This window comes from Haliotis asinina, chromosome 12, assembly GCF_037392515.1.
Source record: "Haliotis asinina isolate JCU_RB_2024 chromosome 12, JCU_Hal_asi_v2, whole genome shotgun sequence".
In the NCBI taxonomy this organism is placed as follows: domain Eukaryota; kingdom Metazoa; phylum Mollusca; class Gastropoda; order Lepetellida; family Haliotidae; genus Haliotis; species Haliotis asinina.
Window position 1 is genome coordinate 28,707,160 of NC_090291.1, and position 26,545 is coordinate 28,733,704.

The following is a 26,545-nucleotide window of genomic DNA, read 5'->3' on the forward strand; positions in this document are numbered from 1 at the left end:
ATGTCCATTGCCATGTTTATCACAACGCCTCACCTGATTTCTAACCTGATCATGATGTTGATGGCTGTTTTTTTTAGCAATCGGGATAGTAAATGCACAGGCATGATGATGATGATGGTGGTGATGATGATGATGATGATGATGATGATGATGATGATGATGATGATGATGATGATGGTGGTGGTGGTGGTGGTGATGGTGGTGGTGATGATGGTGGTGGTGGTGGTGGTGGTGGTGGTGATGGTGGTGGTGATGATGATGATGATGATGATGATGATGATGATGATGATGATGATTGTGGTGGTCGTGGTAGAGGTGGTGGTGGTGATGATGATGATGATGGTGGTGGTGGTGGTGGTGGTGGCAGAGGTGGTGGTGGTGATGATGATGATGGTGATGGTGGTGATGATCATGATGATGATGATGATGATGATGATGATGAAACATTATCCTGGATATGGAAAACAAAACAACAAAATGAAACTACCCCATGTTTTCGTGGTGCAAAACTTGGCTTGCCACCAACAGTTATATAAACCATTGCCTACATTTCAGTATACATGGCAAGGAGTTAAATGTAGCCTGCACACTTAACCAATATTTCACATGTCAAATCAAGGTGCCAACATGCTTAATGTCAACAATTTGCAGGTCCTTACGATTTACTCCCAAAACAGACCAAATATGAAAAATGCATGCACTAAATTGGCGCTGAGTTTGCATTATTTATCAACATCCCTCAAAAAACATCCCAGAGAGAATTTGCTTCCATAAAGCAGCAATTTTGACTGAAGATGTCAAAAGAAAGCCTGCAAATTTAAAAACCTAAACATTTTGAGATTTCCATAATTTCTTCCTTTAATCTGATGTGTGACAAGCGTAAGTGGGCAGATTTCGAAGAAATTAATTCAAAAAGACTGTGGACCAGTGTGGGTGATATTACCCAGAAGGCAACTGGCTTGTGTACCAGGAAGAAAAGATAAGATTTTTGCCAAAGCAGAGACAGAGAGGGACGGAAACTGTGACGTTATGTTATTAGCGGCCATGTGTTGGGGCTCCATGGCTGGATCTGTCGTGCCATCATATCCCTCGGCTCCACACAGACGGGATCCGACTGGCTAAAACCAGATAAAACCGCCTTTTGAGACAGGTGCCTCACCTGGTGTGCATTTCAAACAAAGAAATATCAACTTTAATTTGATTTGGATTTAGACATGTCTAAATCCTAGCCTTACTATATGACATTTGGACCAAGCTTTTTCACTACATAATGCAAATTTGGTGTCACATTACAGCTGAATTACAGCAGAAAAAAATAAACTTTTGAAGTAAATATGCCTGCAAATATTCTGAAGAAAGAATCTGAATAAACAATCCAGAGAATATTTGACATATCATTCGCAAACATACTGACAATGAATATGGAATATGGTCTTGAATAAAACAAAATTTATGTTCAAGAGTTTAAACTTTTATCTTTGCCAAGACATCTTTTTTCAAACTCTTAAAAATGTAAACTAGATGCATGTAAAATTCATCATTGCTTCCATACATGCATCAACAAACATGGCTGCTGCTGGTTCTGAACCCATCTTAAAAGGTCAGCCAGCACAGTGCTCAATGTGGTGCAGTGAATTATCTGGATGTGGAAATACTGATCCAACATTTCTTATGTACTGGTGGCAACAGAGAAAGCAAATAACTGAATTTCCATTTGCTGTATATGATGGTATTGGTAACCTGTAAACAATCAACTCTGTGTCTAAAGAACCTGTGGTTGATATAATGAGTAAATCATACATGTCACCATGCTGGACACCTATTCCATAAGCTGCCTCACATGAACTTGCTATCCTGTAACAACTATTGGGTCAGTGTTTATCAAGTGATATTGAATATATATTTGGAAAGAAAGGTGTCAACTTTCTATGTATGACTGTTCAATTTTTATGCATCATAATATTTGCTTTTACAATAAAAGAAAGAGTGAATGGGATGTGTTGAACAATTTGAATCAGTCTTTCACGGATTTCCATCCTGCCTTAGCCAAGTCCCAAAACAGTTTGTTTGTTTAATGCCACACCTAACAATATTAAAACTATAGTATAAGGTAGTGGTTTATAAATAATTGGGTCGCAACCAAACTCAGTGCAACTCAAACAGCATGTTAGAATATGATAACATGTGTTAACCGAGTCTGCGATGAGCATGGTTTTCTGAAGATCAATTGTAACTTGGATCTGTTACTTTTGTGGCATTCATTAACTAGAATTGATTTTAATATGTTTTGCATTTACAAAGTTCATGTTTCTCAGTGCCACCTAACAGGTTGTACTTTCAAGAATATATTTACGTTCTGAATTTGTTTTAACTTGTTATGATCAAAATGGAAAAATTATTTTAGAAACCTGGCACCTGATTGGCTAAACAGCACACTGATCATTCATTTAGACTCAACAATAATCCAGCTATATGGTGGCGACCTGTAAATAATGGAGTCTTGACCAGACAACCCAGTGATCAACATCATGAGCATTCACCCACACAATTGGGATGCAATGACTCCACAACCCTGACCAGTTCATCTCATGACAAGCAAGAGATGCTGAAGACCTATACCTACCCAGATCTTCTTCCTGTGTCGACAGCCTTGTAAAGTTCACTCAAGGTCAAGCTGAAGCCATGCTCTATGAAATGTCTGTCTGAGTATCTTGAAGAGAGGTATCAAGCGGAATTAAAACATCTAAATGGATCAAGCCTGTTTGTGCTTTGAGTTAGGGTTTGTTGTGGAATAGGATAAGACACACATAAAACTTCTTGGAAAACAGTCTTTAATTCACCAAGACCAATTTTCCAGAAACTTATTAGTATGATCATATATATGGTTTCATAATCTTTGCTCAAATAACAGCAAAGAAATTACTAGTGAAAAAACAGTTTCTGGACATAAGTGACATTCTCATGACTAAAGTTGACATAACCCTTGGCTAGATATGAACATTTTACATGATAAAAACAGTCAAGAGACAATAATAATACACACTAAAATATGATACATATATACAACATAGTTCAGAAAACTGATTTTTTTAACAGTGCCAAATGCTGCCACTAAAATCTGAAAATGTCACCTAAATGCCAAACTGACATGGATGACGTAGGTGATTAAATAACACATAAGACAGCTTCGCTACTGTATTGGCCAATGGCATTCAAAGCATAAAGGAAGTATGTAAGTCATACATTCAATCTGAAATATTCATGGTAACTGATACTTGTAAGACAGCTAATTTCCAATTATTTTTAATTCTTTTCAAACAGTCCTTGCCAATTTACACATTGAAGCTGTTCATTAACGTGAAGCCAAATATTTGTCTTTTAGTAACCAGCCAATTACACAAAATTTGGAAATCAATTGGTAATTTTCAAGGTGATATGACAGTGATATGCGGTATAAGTGACACGGAAACTCACAAGCATAAATTTTTAACGTTTAACACAGCACTGTTCACTAAAAGTATATGGTATGAATGTGATGTTTTTTAATGATTTGAGTTTATAGGAGTGATCATTAGTTTCTAAGACAGTCTGAGTGAGTGAGTGAGTGAGTTTAGTTTTACACCATACTCAGCAATATTCCAACCATATGGTGGCGGTCTGTAAATAATCGAGTCTGGACCAGACAATCCAGTGACCAACAACATGAGCATCGATCTGAGCAACTGGGAACCGATGACATGTTTCAACCAAGTCAGTGAGTCTGACCACCCGATCCTGTTAGTCGCCTATTATGACAAGCATAGTCGCCTTTTTTAGACAGTCTGAAAGTTAAGGGCTGAAGATATCATTATAAAACAAAACAAAAACTATGATCTGGAAGAAATTCAGATAGGTTAATAGATGTGAAAAAGTCCTTTCATTGATGAATTTGTCAGGACTGGGTGGTTGACTATTTAGCAAAATGTTTTTTATGTGTAAAATGGCCTCCGAGGGCATGGTTGTTTGTACTTTTAAAACAATACTTTTCATTTGTTCTGTGGCATGAACATCCTAAACAAATAACTCCAAATAAACAAATAAATCCATATTTTAGTTTCAACATAGAAACCTTTTGTGAAGGTAGTGAATATTTGGTTGCTTGTTCAAGGATGAGCACAACATTATGTTTATGAAAGTAGGCAAAAATATTACAAATGATGGGTATAATAGAAAACATTATTCTAATCATCAGCTAGGTTGCATTTCAAAAAACTAATTTCAAGACTGTTCAAACAGCATTACTAAATTATTTATCCTTTTCTCACATTAATAAAAAAATCTGGGTGGAGAAAAAGTACATCCATTAAGAATTACAAGAAATTCACTTGCATTTAATGTTAAGGTATATTGGTGAATCTACCCAAGAAAGAAATGCAGGTAAATTGTCATAAATCAATCATCAATGTCTTATGAATGCATTTATTTAACACAAAATTGCAAGTGAATCAGCATCAATCTATTATAATGGTCTTGACTGCATATATAAAAAACATCCAAACATTCATCTTGAAAGTTTCCCACTAGAATAGTCGGTAAAGTGTGAGGAAGGTAGTTACAGTGTCAGTGTGAGTCTACAGTGAGTCCTTGGTCTGCACTAAACTGATATCAACAGAATTCTATCAGTTTTATAGGCCTTACATTGATCTTCCAGAAGACAGTACCCACAAGGAAAGCAAAGATTGCCTCCAAGAACGTCCCACACAACTAGTTAAATGAAGCATGCATAAGGTAATTAACTCATACCCATCCCGATTGTCCATATGGGGATTTAAAATCCTGTTCCGAGTCAAACGCCATCAATTTGGGCTGAGATACCAGTAGTGTAATTGCATTTGCTGGAACCAGCAGCTGCGTGGGGAAATCTCCGGGCTTGAAAGTCAGACAAAGTTGAGCCTACGTTTGACAAGTTGTCCACCAACTTTCCAGCTTGTTCTTACAGGGTTCAGTAAATTCAGTCTTTTTACCAATCATAACATTTTTAATATGCAAAGCATGAAAGGTTTTGACTAAACTTGTGGCCAAAATTGAATTCTCTGTGGAATGTTAAGAAAACCTTGCAAACAAAGCTCTGGTGTAAGTGATGGTTCAAGTGCCTGCATGAAAACAGGGGCTTGAGATCATTCAGTTTAAACGAAGATGATATCTCTTATACAGGTATATTTACATTTAGATGGACAATGATGCTGAAGTCGTGTTATTACAGCACACATCAATTCATAGCATAAAACACACAACATACTAGAGTAATTTTTCCCTGATAAGGTCAGACTATAACTCAAGTGAAGGGACATCCTAAGGTGTTGGTTGTTTTAGTGGCTGAATGTTGCATATCAGACATATCTAAGCAATTTTGAGGACTGTCAATAACAGAGGGTGAACCTGACAAATCACAGCAATCCAAGTCCCCATGGTACAGACCGACAATTGGCCAAGTCACCAGGGTACAGACAGTTGATCACCAGGGTATAGACAGACAGTTGACCAAGTCACAAGGGTACAGAAACACAGTTGGCCGAGTCACAAGGGTACAGACAGTTGATCACCAGGGTACAGACAGACAATTGGCCAAGTCACCAGGGTACAGACAGTTGATCACCAGGGTATAGACAGACAGTTGACCAAGTCACAAGGGTACAGAAACACAGTTGGCCCAGTCACAAGGGTACAGACAGTTGATCACCAGGGTACAGACAGACAATTGGCCAAGTCACCAGGGTACAGACAGTTGATCACCAGGGTATAGACAGACAGTTGACCAAGTCACAAGGGTACAGAAACACAGTTGGCCAAGTCACAAGGGTACAGAAACACAGTTGGCCAAGTCACCTGGGTATACACAGAGGTGGCCAAGTCACCAAGGTAGAGACAGACAGACAGCTGTCCAAGTCACCAAGGTACAGACAGACAGTCTACCTAGTCACCAGGGTACAGACAGACAGACAATTTACTAAGTCACCAGGGTACAGACAGACAGTCAGCCAAGTCACCAGGTTAGAGACTGTTGTCCAAGTCACCGGGGTACAGACAAACGGACAGTTGTCCAAGTCACCAGGGTACAGACAGACAGACAGTTGGCCAAGTCATCAGGTTACAGACTGTTGTACAAGTCATCAGATTACAGACAGTCAACTCAGTCATCAGGGTACAGACAGAGTCAACCTAGTAACCAGGGTACAGACAGACATTTGGCTGACTCAGCAGGGTACAGACAGACAGTTGACCCAACCTCCAGGATACAGACAGACAGTTAGCCGAGTAACCAGGATACAAACAGACAGTTGGCCAAGTCACCTGAGTACAGACAGACAATCAACCAACCCAGTTATATCAGGGTAGAAACAGACTGACAACCTGGTCACCAGGTTACAGAGAGACAGTTGACCAAGTCACAAGGGTACAGAAACACAGTTGGCTAAGTCACCAGGGTACAGATTGATAGCTGGCCAAGTCACACTGGCACCTCATATCACTGGCATAAAAAAACGTAAGAACTATTGACAAAGTTGTTATTAAGACACAATAGCTCTCAAAGTACCCCCTTACTTCAGACTGATAAAAATGAAGAACAATGGATTTGAAATTAACAAATTAGAATTTGAAGGACTTTCATTTCATTCTAGTGAAAAGACAACTTGCACTATAAAAAGGGTAATGTGTCCAAATGGGAGAAAGATGTTAAAAAGATACAATTTGTCAAGGAAATGAAATTTTGAAGACGAATACAGCTTTGATTTCAGTAATTATCCCTACAATTAGCTTTTGCCTGGTAATAGCTTTAATCCTAAAGGATCATGAGGTGCTAAAAGTACCTGCGCTGCGTCCCCCATAAAACCCTTACCCCAGATGGCTGATCCTATGGGACCCCAATCGGCAGGATACCTTCGGGTCCATGGCCGATATCTTCTAAGGTCTTAATTTGATTGGCAATCTGTTACCAGATGTCGAGCCCATTGGGATCATGGGATATCTGTAGTGTCGCAAATGGCCAGCAGATGGCAGCATCGTGGCCTAGTCTGGATACTTAGCCAGCCACCTGGTAACCAGTCTTGATTCACATGCGTGTTGAGTGGTATTGGAATCCCAATTCAGAAGATGACAGCTTCCTCAATGACTTAATAAATAGTCTCCTTTGTTTTTTATTCTTCATGTATTTATGCTTCAGTGCTCTCAATTTCTGTTCCAAGCTTTGTTGGTTATTGTGATTAGAAAGCTAGTTGATTATGGTATTTTATTATATTTATACCATTTCAAAATGCATATTGTTCATGAGAAGAACATTTTGAATAAATCATGTTCACATCAATTTAACAACATATTTTGGGTTAATTGGGTCGATTTTATTCTTATTTTCAGTGGGACTCTTCAGTCTGAGACTTGTAAACAAGGCACTTCAAGGCTTGATCTTAACCATCTATAAAAAGATGACACTCTGTGGCTGGTTGAACACTGTTACATAAAATTTGAAATCTATTTAACTTTCACCACATATGAACACTTTTTCCTAGTTTGGACAAACATATTTATCTCAGCTTAACTTGAATTTCTTTTCTAAATATCACATTTATTGTTATTATTAATATTAAATCAACAAAATTACATTCACTTTATTGTTTTCTACATTTTAGCTATTTCGTTCAGTATAAATGACAACTTTGTATAGTATTTTCTTCTCTGATTAAAACGTTTTACAATTACATACTACTTTTTTATTCCTATCTGTGATATTCTAGTATTTTTACTCTCCATCACTGACAGCGTTCACTCTTTAAAATGTTTTCAACTTCATTGTATAAACTGTTTTCATCACGATATGACTGAGACATTGACGATATGACGTTAAATATTAACTGACTATAATGACATCTCATGTTGTCAGAGAAAAAGTAGAAAAGGTGTACTGTGGGAAATTAGGATCAAACTAGATCTATCTTTCTAATCAGATATGTAATATGTGTTTTCAAATTGTCAGGTGTCAGTATTTTAGCACTTGAAACCACCTCAGTATAAATGACTGGTTTCAATTACAAGTTGTGCATTGGATATTCAAAAAGAGTGTTCCATGGGACATTACTCCATGGAGTTTGCATATAATAATGTTCTCCTGGTAAATTGCATAAGAGTCAATTAAATGCAAAGTTGTATTGATTTATGCAAACTATTAAATTTAATATTGTAATCCAAATAAGTAATTTTGTGGGGAATAAAATATATGTTGGCTTTCCTGATGGCTGAAAGTTTGTATAATGGAGAGAAACGCATTATTTGTTCTCTGAGAAGTGCAGTGTCATATTGTGCCTTTAATAAGAACATAAACTGTTAAAGGACGTAACTTTCATGAATTTAATAAGAGCAATTTCTTCATCTGCCCCTCACATAGGTTTTTTCGTGATTTAAATTTTGTTCCTGAAATCCTGTTATAGACATGACTCAGTAGCCAGGGAGCAGAGAAATCAGAGGATATAAAATAAGCCTGCTGTGATACAGGTGTATAGTCTAGGACTGAAATGATCACCCAGACCTTGATTTGATTTTAGCTATTGGACTCTTGATTTGATCATTTTCAGTTTGATTCTTCATACAAGTAAAAACATCAGATTTTGTTTAACTCTCTGAGTCAGCATTACCAGCATGAAATCCATCGTCAGTTCTGCCAGGTCTACTAATAAAACTTAATCTCACTGCAGAACATTCCAGCGTCAACCATAACATTTCGTCATATTCCAGTGCTCGAAACTGCTCAAGCTGGAGTCAAAATTGTGTTCTGGCTAAATGGAACCAATTTAAAAAGGTATTCAAATATTGAATCTAAATAGTGATAATGGTTATCAAAAATCAGGACTAAGGTGTCAGATTCAATATTTGATGAATCGAAACAAATCATCTCAGCCATAGTATATTCTTTATTTAACAACACAAACTCTCTCACTAGTCACACACACAGCCCTTGATCAAGTTGATACATGTGCCTTGATGCTCTAGGTTAAATTGGTCAAATATAAATTTTCATCAATATGCTCATGATGTCAGCCATCAGTTTGATAGGTCTATGATTGTATTATTTACAGAACAGACCATATAGCTTGGATATTGCTGAATACCCCATTAACCAACAAACATTTTTGTGGAAAACAATCAAGATACAATCTATACTATACCCCAAGATAAGACTGGCAGAAATTCTGTGAACACTGTTTAAAGACTAAAGAGATTCTCCATTGTAAACACAGCTCATCTTTCAAAATGTCAGAAACATGAAAAGTAGATTAATTCTGCATTTAACAAATAACACCATGCTTAACTTCAATTTGTATGCATGTTTTATTTGAATACAGCGAGTAATTAGCCAAACATTTATTCATTGAAACAGAGACTTGTGATCCCAAGTGTACACTTCCAAGATGTTTTGAATTTTTCCTTCAAGAACGTGGACAGCATTCATGATTATTTCATGTTCAAATTAGACAAATTATTGTTTTATGACATATGAAAACATCTGACTTACTAAATATTAATCAATGCTATCTATTAGAGTCTTTACTGGAATCATTACATATCCTAAATCCAGTGGGGATTTGTTCATAAGCATGAATCTTACATTGCCCCACAACAAGATGATGACTCATCAGTCTTTGTTGTTATCCTTTGTTATATATATACTGAGGGAAACAAATAGTGGAACACCACTTCATGGGAGTGTTCCTGGAGTGTGACTGGAATGCAAGATCTTCATCACACCATTGTGTACAACATAAAGATACGTAGATACATTTCTCAGATGGTTTCAAGAAACCGTGGTCTTAAGTCAGAATATCAAGTTTTGAAATTAGATTTGACATTTTTCCAACCAGATTCAACCAAACGTACATGAACAAAACTAGTATAGAAGAGAACCAAACTGGACAGTTTATCCTGCCTTCTTTCTTATAATCTTATTGTGACAATGCACACATCAGTAAAATGTTGATTTATATGGCTACTAACATTTTCTGGCCAAAGGTTCCTGGTTTGTTGCGTTAAATGACACTCAGAAATATGCCAGCAATATGGCAGCAGTCTGTAAAAAATGGAAACTAGACCAGACAATCCAGTGATCAACAGCATGAGTATTGATCCGCGCAATAAGGATACGATGATATGTTTCAACTAAGTCAGCAAGTCTGACAAACCGATCCATTTAGTTGCCTCTTACAACAAAGGTTGCTTAAATCGAAATCGGACCTTCATGGGAATCTGACCAAGGTCATTGTGTAATGATGCTGATGTCAACAGTTTCTTGTGTGTTCATGATTATATAACAGTCTGTTATTTTGTGGCATTCATTAACTAGAATTGATTTTAATATGTTTTGCATTTACAAAGTTCATGTTTCTCAGTGCCAAATAACAGGTTGTACTTTCAAGAATAAATTTACGTTCTGAATTCGTTTTAATTTGTTATGATCAAAATTAACAAAATTATTTTAGAAAACTGGCATCTGACTGGCTAAACAGCACACTGATCATTCATTTAGACTCAACAATAATCCAGCTATATGGTGGCGACCTGTAAATAATGGAGTATTGACCAGACAACCCAGTGATCAACATCATGAGCATTCACCCACACAATTGGGATGCAATGACTCCACAACCCTGACCAGCTCATCTCATGACAAGCAAGGGATGCTGAAGACCTATACCTACCCAGGTCTTCTTCCTGTGTCGACAGCCTTGTAAAGTTCACTCAAGGTCAAGCTAATGTCAACAGTTTCTTGTGTGTTCATGACTATAAAGGCAGTCTCTTTCGTTATTTTAGTGTAATGTTTTAACTAGATTGATTTTGATAAGTTTTGTATATGGTTTCCAAATGTTAATGCTTAAACCGGTGAGCACTTTTTGAACCACACAGATTTACACAGTGTGGTCAGTTTTTAAGTTCATAATTACACAAATGATATTTGGCAAAAGTCAAATCTTGTATTAATTGTAAAAGGTAATTTCTGGTTCTGATAAAGAAACTATTCAGCATCTATTTTGGGAATGTGACATGGTCAGAGATTTCTGGAGTCAACTTAAGCATTAGATAAACCAGAGGTGTCAGCATTTCATGAATATGAATCTCAATGACAAATGTATTTCATTGAACTTAAAACATAACATTTTCTCTGATGACATTTTTTTTCCTCTCATCTTTCTTTGCAATTTTTTCATATATAAATGCAAAATGCAAGGTAAAGTTTTAAACATGGAATACCTTACAAGAGAGCTTCAAATAAGACATAAAGTAGAACAACATTCTCACAAAGATCATAGCAATTTCAGAAGATTTCATGAGAAAACAGATGATGTATAATGTTTGAATAACTTTCTACTAATTTGAAATATATATGACTACACCATAAATTGCTCAGGGCATCATTAATTGCATGACTTACCCTCGCCACCATGTGTGCAGTTGTGTGACTGTGTGTGAATGTGAGAGTGTATTTGTATTTTTAGATAAGAATAAAAAAGGACCTGACACCTGTCCCAACATTTAACCACAAACACAAGTGGGTCCTTCACTTCCCTGGGTGAGGTCCATTTCTTGTAAAAGTCAGGGTTCCAGAAATAACATATCAATTACAAAACAATGTAAGAGGTGAAACTCAAACTGGCTATTATATGTTGTTTCAGTGTCATGGGTGTTTCAATCACATATTATCAACGATAAAATGGATAGCATCTGTTCTCTTAGAAAAAGTCAGTTTCTTTGAACATTTCCTCCTCAAAACAATGGAAACATAGAAAGCTATCCAGAGATAAATCAGGCTCATTCCTGCTGCCAAGAGACAGTGCTAGACTGGCACTATGGGCTATCAAGACTGCATGGAGTGAGGTTCATACAGACAGAGGTCTGACCAAATCTAACACAAGTCAAGTGTTGTTTGTCCAGGAAATCTGTTAAGCCATGCTAACTGCAGAAATTTATTAATAAGGTCTATTTTAGTATTGCTAATGTACCATGGTTGCATCAGGATTTGTCTTGATACAAACTGCCTGTGTTAGTATAGGTTTTTAGCATTTTACTCATAAGTTCACTAGGGATCACCCCTGAAACAGGTATTACATCAAACTGAGAGCATCAGTTGAAATAGCTTAAGACAATACAGCATGAAGACACGTTGAGTGAAAAACTCTTTTCATGTGAAGAAAACAAACATGACAACAGGATGACAAAACTTCACGGATGATCAACATCTTTATTTTCACAATATTGATGTTTTGCTATAGCTTCTAATATCATTTTCAAACATGGAACCTATAATCACTCAGATCACTTGTCAGAATGAATAAAATCTGGCCAATCCTGAATCATCTGATAATCATGAATTTACTGTCCACAAAATTCGGTGTTCAGAAGCCCTTATGTGTTCAATATGATGTGCTCACAGTCTGTTACCATCATTTCATCCTCTATATATTTTTCTGAATGGTTGCCATGGAAAGACTATTCCACTCTTCAATAAGAACATTGCCAAGCTGCCAGGAGAACAGTAGGCAGCTCATTCCATACATGTCTCAAGGGTTGAGGTTTCCTGACCCACTGGTCACTGCATTTTGACAATGATCTCCTGTTCTATGCTGGCATCAGTGACCCCCACACAGTGAGGTCAAGCAATATCATCCATGAAGACAAATCCAGCTGCATCAATATTTACAGTTTCATGTCCTCATCCAGAAAGTCATTCCTGTCATGCACAAATGTCGTTGTTCCAGTTCTTCTGATCACATTCCAAATCAGGATCCAGCCAACTCCAAAGTGGTCATGTTGGAGACACTGGATAACAAACGTTTCTCCTTGTCTCTACCACACTAAGACATCTAGACAGTATCTCGATTCACTTTTGCAAGTCCTGAAACCTGAATCTATCAGACAAACACATTGTCCTCAGTCCAATACAGATTCAACCATGAATCTGTCAAACACATACCTTGTCCTAAGTTCAGTGCAGGAATTCAACCATGAATCTATCAGACAAACCCCTTGTCTTTAGTCCCATGACAGGATTCAAACATGAATCAATCAGATAAACACATTGTCCTCAGTCAAATACAGATTCAACCATGAATCTGTCAAACACATACCTTGTCCTAAGTTCAGTGCAGGAATTCAACCATGAATCTATCAGACAAACCCCTTGTCTTTAGTCCCATGACAGGATTCAAACATGAATCAATCAGATAAACACATTGTCCTCAGTCAAATACAGATTCAACCATGAATCTATCAAACACATACCTTGTCCTCAGTCAACGCAGGAATTCAGACGTGAATCTATCAGACAAACACCTTGTCTTTAGTCCCATGGTGGGATTCAACCATGAATCTATCAAACAAATACCTTGTCCTCAGTTCAGTGCAGGAATTCAACCATGAATCTATCAGACAAACATCTCAGTACAATACAGATTCAACCATGAATCTATCAAACAAATACCTCGTCCTCAGTTCAGTGCAGGAATTCAACCATGAATCTATCAGGCTAATATCTTCTCCATACAATACAGATTCAACCATGAATCTATCAGACAAACACCTTGTCCTTAGTCCCATGCTGGGATTCAAGCATGAATCTATCTAGCTTGTTCTCAGGGCCAAGACTCAGTTACCATATATTACCGTCTATAAGCCGATCCCATACATAAACCAACCCCATAACTTGACCCCTAAATCAGTTTAAGAATGGCATGTTTCATGCATAAGCCGAACACCCACATCAGACATCTAGTAGTAAAACGTAAGTATGGTCGCGGTCTACCCACACAAGACATCTGGCAGTTACAGTCTTGGATGAAAAGTACACTAAGTGAAAATAATATCTGTATCCACAATAATATGCTAAACCCGACAGAATTAGAATTATTAACTATTTTCCCAATTTTATTGGAAAAAATTCACGTACACATGCTTCGTCAACAGATCCACATCATCAAGTAACAATGTTTCGGGGAGATAATTAATCAAAGTGAATAAGCTGTAGAATACAATCAACTTGTAAAAGTTGTCAAATGAACATCATAACTTATTACTTCCATCTTTTTTTGTGCGACTGTATGCTATAAATCAAGTGACATCTCGGCTTTCGTTGCCTCGAACTTGACACTCGGACACAATGTTTAATGCTAAAATTTGTGCATGAAGCATTTTTGTCAAAGGTCATAACCTTGCATGATACATGCACAAAAGTCTGTAATGTATGTATAGGTGGTGGTGTGTTGTGTCATAAATAGCATGATTTTACCTAAAACTTTCTTCTGAATCTACCAGTTTACAAGGACAATATCTGTTCCTGTTATCTGATTGACTGCCTTTTGTCAGATGTTTGATTTTGACCATTCATGATCCTTATAGCAGACTGTGGCAAATAAGCATCAGCAGAAACTAGTTTTTCTCCAATAAGATTGATTCTTACAAATCGGAAAATACTCTTGGCAAGGTTGATGTTCAGAGCTTTCAAATGATACCTGCCATCAAACCAATTGCCTCACATGTTATTCATACAAAGCTTTGAGGTATTTGCCCCTGTTGTATCCTGCTACCGAGGCTGATATTGGGGAAAAAACGACCATAGATATTATTTGAGAAATCTTTTAGTAATAATTTCTGACTTCATAAAAATGAAAACATAAAAGATTGATGGAATATTTGGCAGGATCGCAGCGTGGCTCTCAGCTGGGAGATATAATGGCATGTCACAAATGAATGCTCCTACTCCAATAATCGCCTGCTTCTTGAAAGTGCTTGTGCAAACAACAAAACAATAGCAATTGGGACCAGTATTAACAGTACTTGTATTGCTTGCATGGCATTACAAAACAATTGGAAGTAATCACCTCATGTTACTGACAACCAGAAAAATGCTTTCGTGAAATTGTGTCTCATAGATATGACAACGCCATTTTACAGACAGCTTTTTTTGGTCCTCAAAATTTGGTGTATACACAGTAATATACAGTAAGAGATCAACCCAAACCAAGAGAATCTTGGCACTGCAATGGTATATTCTTCACCTCCATACAAATCAATGCTCACAGGCACCAAAACCATACCCGTGAACGTCCGGGTTAGAAGTGGTCTTCAGCAACCCAAGCTTGTCGTATGAGGTGATTGATATGATTGGATGGTCAGATTCACTAACTTGGTTGACACTATAAGTTATCACATCGTTTCGAGGGAAATACAGGATTTTATCAGTCCCGAGTAAGGTTGTATACAACCTTACGAAGGACTGATAAAATCCTGTATTTCCCTAGACACGATGTGATAACGCATTTATCTAGCTGAATGTTTTCACTAAATCAAAACAAAACAACACGCATCGAATCATTCTTTGCTGCCATGTTGACATCAGCTGATCGTTTGACCTAAATCCACCGCACATTACTAAAGGCTTGTCGATACACGCTTTTCTCACTTCGCGGCGTCACCAAGGAGCAGCGGGGTGATATGACTTTCGTAGCAGGATTACACGACTTTTAAACTCCCGCTCACGGATCATGATGGATGTACATGGTATTTTATCAGAGTCACGTGGACCAATCAAAACTTGACATTCTTACATGAGGCTATATAAATGTCATTGTATCCCAATTACATAGATGATGCTCATGATCTTGATCACTGCTGGATTGTCTGGTCTCATGCTATTGTTTACAGTCTGCAGCTACATAGCTGGAATATTGCTGACTGCTTACAACTGAATGTTTTCTAGACATGCAAAATTTCCTCCATTACAAAAGCGGTGCAACCATGCCATTCCACCAAAGAAATTTGATGGTCCATAAATACTCCAATGAAAGAACAGTCACAAATCCAATTACCTAAACAAAAAACATGTTTACACTCAACAGTTCTCCCAAATGCACAGCTCAAAGACAATTGTATATTCTTTGAAAATATTATTTGGTTGTATGTTTTCTGATAAAGATAAATCATATGAATGTTGATATATTAATCCTACAAATACAAAGACAAGTTGTGCCAGCAGTAACTGGCAGCAGACTATGTACACATGCCTATTTCCTCCAGTTGTGTGAGGAAGGCCTCCTGGCACCAGGTGTTATCGACCGCATGATAATTGATTATAATCTCCACAACAGCACCCCTCTCAAACCCCCCAGAACAGGCACTAGGCAGCGATCGTGGTGTCCAGCTTAAGATGAGCTATTGTCAGAATTGAACATTTTAACTCCTTCTGCTGAAAGCAATCTCAGCTAAAGAGAATCTTAAGGTTAATGAGATGTAACCTCATGATTATATTCAGTTTACATACAATATATAATTTAATAAAAATACTGGTATTATTAAAATACTGAATCACAATTGATAGTTTGGAGGATATTATTGGTATTAACTCATACATGTAGCCAGTTTGATTAGATATTATTTGAAATTGAAATATCATTATTTGCCAAACTACTTTAGTACTGACTCTCAAGATAATTACATTAAAATATTCATAGTAGACATACACTTATGATATGCTGTATATCTTAAAACCAATAGACAAAATTTCAAGACAATTTGTAGTAGAGGCACTTAAGATAGTTACATCAGAATATTCATAATATACATATATTCTATTATTGTATATATCCTAGAATTACAAGATGAACTTTCAAGACAATTTGTCGGTAGTTTGATAAAATATTCATTTGAAATCCTTTGAGACAACTGAGGAGAAACAGCTAGCTCATGAACTTTAGAGACGTAATTCAATCTGCAGAGTAGTGTCCCTTAGCAGCACCAGGAGCATGTATACCAGACATGAGGAATTTATTCACATCTTGGTATGTTATCACTAACTCCTCTTGTTTCACCAAAGTGAACATATTGGCTTAATGATGACCTGGTATGTTACAAACGCCTTCAAGTCTACAAACCCAAATCTTGGCGATGAACATCAACTTCAAATTAATATTAAGATAACAATAAGAGATTAAATTTTCTAAGCTCTCTTAGCGCTAAGACAGTCGTAAGTTAATGTTAATGAATGGCACATATGACTATCTTAGCGCTAAGAGAGCTTCGAAAATATAGGCCCAGAGCTTCATAGACCAAGGATAATTTTACCGGAGTCCAGGTAATTGAAGCTAAATTTGAACTGGTAAATATCTTTTAAGTGGTTCATGTACAAAACAAAACAGGAAATAATTTTGTCCCACAAAATGAATTTCAAATCTTCGATTCTCCCTTCAGTTTCTACATTTGGAGATGTGACGTTACACAAGAATCCAAACAAACATCCTAAGAGCTGCCTTTATTTTAATATTAAGATAACAATACGAGATAGACGGAAGATTTATATTACTTTTAAGTGTATAAAAAACTTAAATTCTCACAATGCATTGAAGAAACTGATTACCTCTTGTAACTTCAAAGCACTTCTTCAAACTGGTAATACTGAAATATTAGTCAAACCATTGAAAGACTTCTGGCATTGTTGATTGTGTGATAAATTAAGATGCACACATGAAACTTCCCAAAGGGGCTTGAACCTGAAATCTTCACACTTCCATCATCATTTTCAGAAAACTATTCCTTGAAACAAATATTTTACGAATTTCATTTCACTAGTGGGACTACGGGAAAGTTAATCCACCAGATTTGATGACACTGGGCAAGGAACCAAAGTTCTTCAGAATGAGGGTTCTGATGCTGCCAAACATCCCAGATGTTTCTGCAAATGGGGATCACTGCACAGATCTGTGCCAAGCGGACATTTTCCTTGCAGCTTAATCTAGTACCCTGGAACAATGGGGAATTATTCTGCACCTGGCGTCTCTCAATAATAACATGATTTTCAAAATTTGATTCATATTTAGGAAATTGAGTTTGTAAATTCTAATGATAACAATGGTGATCGTAAATTTCATTTCTATCTGGTTTTACGATTTTCCCAAGAGACACGAAAAACGATTGTACATTCTCCAGGCCTTGTCGATTTATCAAACGAGCTCGTTACTAAACTTTACAATGGCATGATAATACATAACGCTACCACACTGGTCACTTCTGCTCAGCATGTTCCTGCATGTAACAACTCTTCCATGCAGGAGGGCTTAAACCATCAATCTGAATATAAAAATATAAACTATTTTACCTGCATTATGTGACTTGCAAGCAATCAACAGCCATGACTTACAACATTTTATCTACATTCTGACCTAATGCTTCTTGAGCAAGACTCCTGCAGAGGAAAAAATATTTTAACATATTCATATATGCGAGAAACAGGTTTTCAATTAAATTCATGCTCCATTTTTTCGGGCGAATTTTTTCTCCATTACTATTCATGGATTCTCTTGGTGCAGCAAGTGACACTTTCTAAGTCACTTGAGCTTAACCAAATTTCAAATTAAACTAAGTCTGTGAAAATTTAAATTGTGAAAAAATTCAAATTGGGATAGTAATTGATCATCAATTCCAGACCAGTAACAAGATATTGATTAAAAAAAATATCAAAGAGGTCTTATTATCCATATTTACAGGCATTACAAAGGTGACAATGATCATCCTTCTGGTTTACTGGGTTTGTGGGGGTGCCAGAGATGCTGGAGGTGAACACAAGGTAGATCAGGTCACTAACGCCCTTAACATTTCAATGTTTGATGGGAAATATTCCGCTGACTCTACCATTTCTACATGACATCTACCAGTATTTCTATGATCTTCTTCCAATAATCCTGAATCGTATCTATCACTGATTTTACCATCCTGTACCAACAATTCTAAATCATATCTACAACTGATTATACCACCTTCTACCGACAATCCTAAATCATATCTACCACTGATTCTGCTATATATCAACCAACAATTCTAATTCATATATACAACTGACTACACCATCCTCTACCAAATCATATCTACCACTGATTCTACTATCCTCAACCAACAATTCTAATTCATATATACAACTGACTACACCATCCTCTACCAAATCATACCTACCACTGATTCTGCCATTTCTTTTCCACTACTGTGTGCTTAAACACAACTCTACCACTAACATTTGTTCCAACACAACTCTTCCATATCTTTACTGTTACCATCTGCTTTAACACAACTCTACCACTAACATCTGTTCCAAAACAACTCTACCATATCTTTACTGTTACTATCTGCTTTAACAATCAATCAGTTATTTGACAGAAAGGCCATTTGCCCACATAAATACATTTCAAACATATTTCGTTATGGCATTTTGATACATCTTGTATGAATTCATATTTCAAGCTGTAAAAGAGCTTCCTTGATTAACATGGGACAATTGTGAGTTATAAATGCTGAAGAGACACCCAACAGATTTATGTATGTATCAACAGTGGCATTTGTCAAATAATAAAGTGAGAGATATTTTGATCTTATGCTTTTGTATAAGGGTGTTATTTACATACTTGACAGATCCTTCTTCCATAAAACAACCCTTCCCATCATCAAGTGTTGATTTTTATCTGTAATTTGGATGAACATAGCAAAAACTATTGCCTTCTTAATTCCTTATTCTTGACAGTTGATAGCTAAACTTCTGTATTTAGAACAAACATTAAGTCTTTTGAGCATGTCAGTTTTCTTAATGGTGATAATGTCTGTCCATTCTTTTTTATAACAGTCTTTAATCCCTTGTTTCAATGTAGTTATGAAGTTTTTAATGTAACTAACATCAAATGAATCCAAAACCATACTGAAAAAGAAGTTCTCTTATATCACTAGCCCCTGTTCTTCTGTTGCTAAAGTCCAGTTTAAACATCGGCATAGACTTGTTTCGTCTGTTTCATGGTAGACATAATATCTTGCAAAAGTATTTAATACATCTTGTGTGGTAGTCAACGTATATTATTTTACCTCGCACATGAATGTCGCTTTCTGATTGGCTAAGCGCTATTCTGTTATTTTCAATGTAACACGCTTACAGGCAATGTATTATTTTCAATGTACAATGCTGGGAATTCCGAACTCTTCTGGTGCTTCATGGTAGTGCTTTTTTACCTCGAATAACATTGAATCACGCATCAAACACAGAAATTACCAATGTTTTGCATTTGAAAATCGATGGAAGGGAGATAACTCTAAATCTGTTTACCTTGTGTCATCTGCAAAATGCAATTCGCCTCGCATTCAACTGAAGTGCTTCAAACAGTTCAAAATTAAAATTTAGGTGTTCGGTAAGATAAATATGTTGTTCACTGGTCCCTCGGGGGCCATGGGCTCATATACCCATGACGTTTATTTATGTTCTCCTCACCATGCGGGCTCGGGGAACATAAACAAACCTCGAGGATACATGAGCCCATGAGCCCGTGAGCCCGTGACCCCCTTGCGACCAGTGAACAACTTATAATGCATAGCGTCGATAGTCGTTGAGAGCCACAGTGTTAGAGACATCATTCCCAAATTCACACAACTCTACCATACCATCTGCTTTAACAAAACTGTACAGCTAACATCCATCCACAACTCTACCATATCTCTCTGTTACTATCTGCTTTAACACAACTGTACCACCAACATCTGCTTTAACACAACTCTACCATCTCTACCATAGTCTCCACAAGACCACTCAGAATGTTTATGAAAAAACACTTTCAACAAATAACACAATTACTCCACACCTACATTATGATAATCTCCCACACCAATAGATAATTTCAAACCGAAATGTTCACGATGTTTAGATAAATATGTAAATGTCTGCGAATTTGAAGGTGTACAATTACAGGACAGCATGCTGAGCATACCACGGCCTCGGGTTTGATCAGTATGGGCCACGGTCTGGCTCAGTAATATTGAGTTGAGCCAGGTTGCAACATGTGTCATCAGCAGATGTTGCTGACAAGTTGATGGAGTGAACGAGGAACATTGCGATGCACTGGTCTTAATATTCCCACTCTCAATGCTTATTTCAGAAGTCCATTGTACAAGTTTATTAAAAAGGGATCTGAGACTTCTCATAGACATGTAAAACCTTTGTCCTTGTACACAGTCAAGTGATGAGAGTGCTCCATTATACTACTCATGGGCTCTGTTTCCATCAACATTTACCTGGGCAGAAAGCTCTTCATGTCTTTTTCTCATTTTACACTTATTAGTGTCCAAATATCATCAAGCCAAACAGAATAAACGCATGGGGCAAGATATCATTTCAAACAGGTGTGTTGACAGTGTGATCCACAGCTTCAAGGTGTGTTGACAGTGTGATACAAAAGGGTGAATTGACAGTGTGATAAAAAATATCCGGGTGTGTTGACACTGTGATCGCCAACATCATGGTGTGTTGACAGTACGATCCACAACATCAGGGTGCGTTGACAGTGTGATCCCCAACATCACCGTGTGTTGACAGTGTGATCCACAATATCAGGCTGTGTTGACAGTGTGATCCACAACATCAGGTTATGTTGACAGTGTGATCACCAACATCAGGCAGTGTTCACAGTGTGATCCACAACATCAGGCAGTGTTGACAGTGTGATCCATCACATCAGGCTGTGTTGACAATGTGATCCATCACATCAGGTTGTGTTGACAGCGTGATCCACAACATCAGGCTGTGCTGACAGTGTGATCCATCACATCAGGTTGTGTTGACAATGTGATCTACAGCATTAGGCTGTGTTGACTGTGTGATCCACAACATCAGGGTGTATTAGTCTTTTGACAGTGCGATGCACACTGATAGGGTGTGTCGATAAAAGGAAATGTTAATTGGAAAAACTGTAAAAAACCAATGCCTGAAGTAAAAGCAATATGTGACAGGAGGAAGAGACTTTGCTTATTTAGCAAGAAATACAATTCTGACACCTCTTTCTTTGAGTGCAAATACTTAATGGGGAGAAAACAAGTGAAAATGCTAACAAAATGAGTCATGCTCTGCCAACTTATCAACTTTCATAGTATTCATGACCAGAAAATCTGAATATTTATTTCTAGAAGATTTGATATTGAGAATTCCCATAAGTCCTTGCCGAGGATTTATCAGCTCTGGGTGAAAAATGAGGACCACACTACGGTATGGAGATTTCTCTGATGAGAGTCCACTCACTGCAGGCAAGTGGGTAGCTGTGGATTATTTCATTGCTGAATTACATGTTGACAAAACATGGGAGCATTGGTTTTGATGTAAACAAACAAAACAAAAAAACATTCATCCCAGGAGTGAAGAAGTGCACAGCAAATAACATAATGGCCAGATCTGATTAGACATGAAATATCTGGTCTGTGTACAAACGAAGGATGTTTACTAGCATCAGTTTCAGTTATAAGCTTTGTGGTCAGAGTTTTTACCTATTTCTATGAGACAGAATGGTGGGTGATCCACCTGATACCATCAGGATGGGTTTAGTTTTCTTCCATCATTCAATAACCATCGCCTTCAGTGTCACTTCCATCACCATCGCCTTCAGTGTCACTTCCATGACCATCGCCTTCAGTGTCACTTCCATGACCATCGCCTTCAGTGTCAATTCCATGACCATCACCTTCAGTGTCACTTCCATCACCATTGCCTTCACTGTCACTTCCATCACCATCGCCTTCAGTGTCACTTCCATCACCATCCCCTTCAGTGTCACTTCCATCACCATCACCTACAGTGTCACTTCCATCACCATCGCCTTCAGTGTCACTTCCATCACCATCCCCTTCAGTGTCACTTCCATCACCATCACCTTCAGTGTCACTTCCATCACCATCGCCTTCAGTGTCACTTCCATCACCATCACCTTCAGTGTCACTTCCATCACCATCGCCTTCAGTGTCACTTCCATGACCATCGCCTTCAGTGTCACTTTCATCACCATCCCCTTCAGTGTCACTTCCATCACCATCCCCTTCAGTGTCACTTCCATCACCATCGCCTGCAGTGTCACTTCCATCACCATCACCTTCAGTGTCAATTCCATCACCATCGCCTTCAGTGTCACTTCCATCACCATCGCCTTCAGTGTCACTTCCATCACCATCACCTTCAGTGTCAATTCCATCACCATCGCCTTCAGTGTCACTTCCATCACCATCCCCTTCAGTGTCAATTCCATCACCATCCCCTTCAGTGTCACTTCCATCACCATCACCTTCAGTGTCACTTCCATCACCATCGCCTTCAGTGTCAATTCCATGACCATCACCTTCAGTGTCACTTCCATCACCACTGCCTTCAGTGTCACTTCCATCACCATCGCCTTCAGTGTCACTTCCATCACCATCACCTTCAGTGTCACTTCCATCACCATCCCCTTCAGTGTCACTTCCATCACCATCACCTACAGTGTCACTTCCATCACCATTGCCTTCAGTGTCAATTCCATCACCATCACCTACAGTGTCACTTCCATCACCATCGCCTTCAGTGTCAATTCCATGACCATCACCTTCAGTGTCACTTCCATCACCATCGCCTTCAGTGTCACTTCCATCACCATCACCTTCAGTGTCACTTCCATCACCATCCCCTTCAGTGTCAATTCCATCACCAATGCCTTCAGTGTCACTTCCATCACCATCGCCTTCAGTGTCACTTCCATCACCATCACCTTCAGTGTCACTTCCATCACCATCCCCTTCAGTGTCACTTCCATCACCATCACCTACAGTGTCACTTCCATCACCATCGCCTTCAGTGTCAATTCCATGACCATCACCTTCAGTGTCACTTCCATCACCATCCCCTTCAGTGTCACTTCCATCACCATCACCTTCAGTGTCACTTCCATCACCATCGCCTTCAGTGTCACTTCCATCACCATCACCTTCAGTGTCACTTCCATCACCATCCCCTTCAGTGTCACTTCCATCACCATCCCCTTCAGTGTCACTTCCATCACCATCCCCTTCAGTGTCACTTCCATCACCATCCCCTTCAGTGTCACTTCCATCACCATCACCTACAGTGTCACTTCCATCACCATCGCCTTCAGTGTCAATTCCATGACCATCACCTTCAGTGTCACTTCCATAACCATCCCCTTCAGTGTCACTTCCATCACCATCACCTTCACTGTCACTTTCATCACCATCGCTTTCAGTGTCACTTCCATAACCATCACCTTCAGTGTCACTTCCATCACCATCGCCTTCAGTGTCACTTCCATCACCATCGCCTTCAGTGTCACTTCCATCACCATCGCCTTCAGTGTCACTTCCATCACCATCGCCTTCAGTGTCACTTCCATCACCATCACCTTCAGTGTCACTTCCATCACCATCCCCTTCAGTGTCACTTCCATCACCATCCCCTTCAGTGTCACTTCCATCACCATCCCCTTCAGTGTCACTTCCATCACCATCCCCTTCAGTGTCACTTCTATCACCATCACCTACAGTGTCACTTCCATCACCATCGCCTTCAGTGTCAATTCCATGACCATCACCTTCAGTGTCACTTCCATAACCATCCCCTTCAGTGTCACTTCCATCACCATCACCTTCACTGTCACTTTCATCACCATCGCTTTCAGTGTCACTTCCATCACCATCACCTTCAGTGTCACTTCCATCACCATCGCCTTCAGTGTCACTTCCATCACCATCGCCTTCAGTGTCACTTCCATCACCATCGCCTTCAGTGTCACTTCCATCACCATCACCTTCAGTGTCACTTCCATCACCATCCCCTTCAGTGTCAATTCCATCACCATCACCTTCAGTGTCAATTCCATGACCATAGCCTTCAGTGTCACTTCCATCACCATCGCCTTCAGTGTCACTTCCATCACCATCCCCTTCAGTGTCACTTCCATCACCATCACCTTCAGTGTCACTTCTATGACCATCGCCTTCAGTGTCAATTCCATCACCATCGCCTTCAGTGTCACTTCCATCACCATCGCCTTCAGTGTCACTTCCATAACCATCCCCTTCAGTGTCACTTCCATCACCATCACCTTCACTGTCACTTTCATCACCATCGCTTTCAGTGTCACTTCCATAACCATCACCTTCAGTGTCACTTCCATCACCATCCCCTTCAGTGTCAATTCCATGACCATAGCCTTCAGTGTCACTTCCATCACCATCGCCTTCAGTGTCACTTCCATCACCATCCCCTTCAGTGTCAGTTCCATCACCATCACCTTCAGTGTCACTTCTATGACCATCGCCTTCAGTGTCAATTCCATCACCATCACCTTCAGTGTCACTTCCATAACCATCGCCTTCAGTGTCACTTCCATGACAAATTGTATGTACGTCCTAAAAGCTAACCAAAGGATGATTGTCTTGCGATTCCTCAATGACACTTCCATATTATGTATACCCTTAATTTAATCTGCTTAAAACATTACAACAGTTGCTATCAGTGCTACTTTTATCTTCTTCAAGGACTAAATAACATGTCAGCAAGTGCTTCTCAGTCTTCTTCAAGGGCTATATAAGCTGTCACCAAGTGCTACTTAAGTCTTCTTCATGATCAATGTAAGTTGTCACCAAGAGCTACCTAGTCTTCTTTAACCCCTTGGGTGCTACTGGGACATATATGTCCTTCCTCTTCAACCCTCACTTTGAAGTCCAATAAAATTCTAAATACATCACACACACAAGCATAATTCATAGTTTTGAATTCTTCGGGAAATTCCGCGTTTCTTGACACCATCCACTATTATCTCAGACAAAGTTAAAGTACTTAAAGGTCACATGCCACCAAAATATCAAACATAATTAAAACACATGTTCCCTTATTCATGATACATAAAATGAATTGCTGGTTAAGAAAAAACAAATAAATAAAATACTGAAATCGCAATATTTTTTACTTTGGTTTACCTCTCTTGAAACGAAGCAGCCATGATACTGAACCCAGTCAGAGGTGGTGGGTGTGCACTCAAGTGTAATGAAGCCTTTTCACTGGCCACCAGTTCATTTGTCGATACACTTAGCCGGCTCTTTATTTATGGCTTACAAGCCTGATAGGTGTTAATTTCAAATTGCATGTGGTCTATGACTGAATTCGAAATTGTGCATTGCATATTTTCATTAGCAGATAAGCAGGCTGACGTATAGGTGTCAATAAACCAAACATGGAGTTTTCCCTGTGACAGAGTCTGCTTATCACAGTCAATGCGTTTTGTTTCTTATTATGTAATGAGTAGATTATTTACTTGTTTGTGTATGCAACCAAAATTAGACTACTGTTCACAACCTTATACTCCGGGCAGGCACACCATTTCAAGATTCGGGAACCTATTCACTGTGCATGTGTTATGATCACAGTGCCGCATAGCTGTTCAAACCTGCATTTCCTCCAGCACTGGAGGAACATTAGCGAATCATGTGAACTCCAATTTCATGCGGTTTTTTTTTCATCACTTTTTTTTATAACTTTATAGGTTGAACTGGCACATTTGATGATTTGTTTCTGTAAGTGCATGCCAAAAGGTGTCAGAATCTGCAAAGTTGTGTTTTATGCGTCACATTTAAAATAACCTCTCAAATATTGGCTTCCTCATAAATGTTGTCATTTTTCACACGATACAAAATCACGATTCTC

General features: G+C 38.4%; 1 protein-coding gene across 1 annotated transcript; it reads right to left on the minus strand.

Annotated features, from left to right (window-relative positions):
- Window positions 1-22,419: 22,419 nt before the first annotated feature.
- On the minus strand, window positions 22,420-25,844 carry LOC137257453 (dentin sialophosphoprotein-like). The gene is made up of 4 exons (XM_067794782.1): window positions 25,822-25,844; window positions 23,877-25,225; window positions 22,731-23,783; window positions 22,420-22,649 (listed from the first exon to the last, which is right to left on the minus strand). Exons 1-4 carry the CDS (start codon window positions 25,842-25,844, stop codon window positions 22,420-22,422), a joined length of 2,655 nt encoding a protein of 884 aa, XP_067650883.1.
- Between the last annotated feature and the right edge of the window lie 701 nt (window positions 25,845-26,545).

Coding starts and splice junctions, on each gene's coding strand:
- LOC137257453 (XM_067794782.1), bottom strand. CDS start 25,844: ATGGCTGCTTCGTTTCAAGAGAG. Junction 23,784..23,876: donor TGAAGGGGATGGTGATGGAA/GTGACACTGAAG, acceptor GTGACACTGAAG/GCGATGGTGATGGAAGTGAC. Junction 22,650..22,730: donor TGATGGAAGTGACACTGAAG/GTGATGGTGATG, acceptor GTGACACTGTAG/GTGATGGTGATGGAAGTGAC.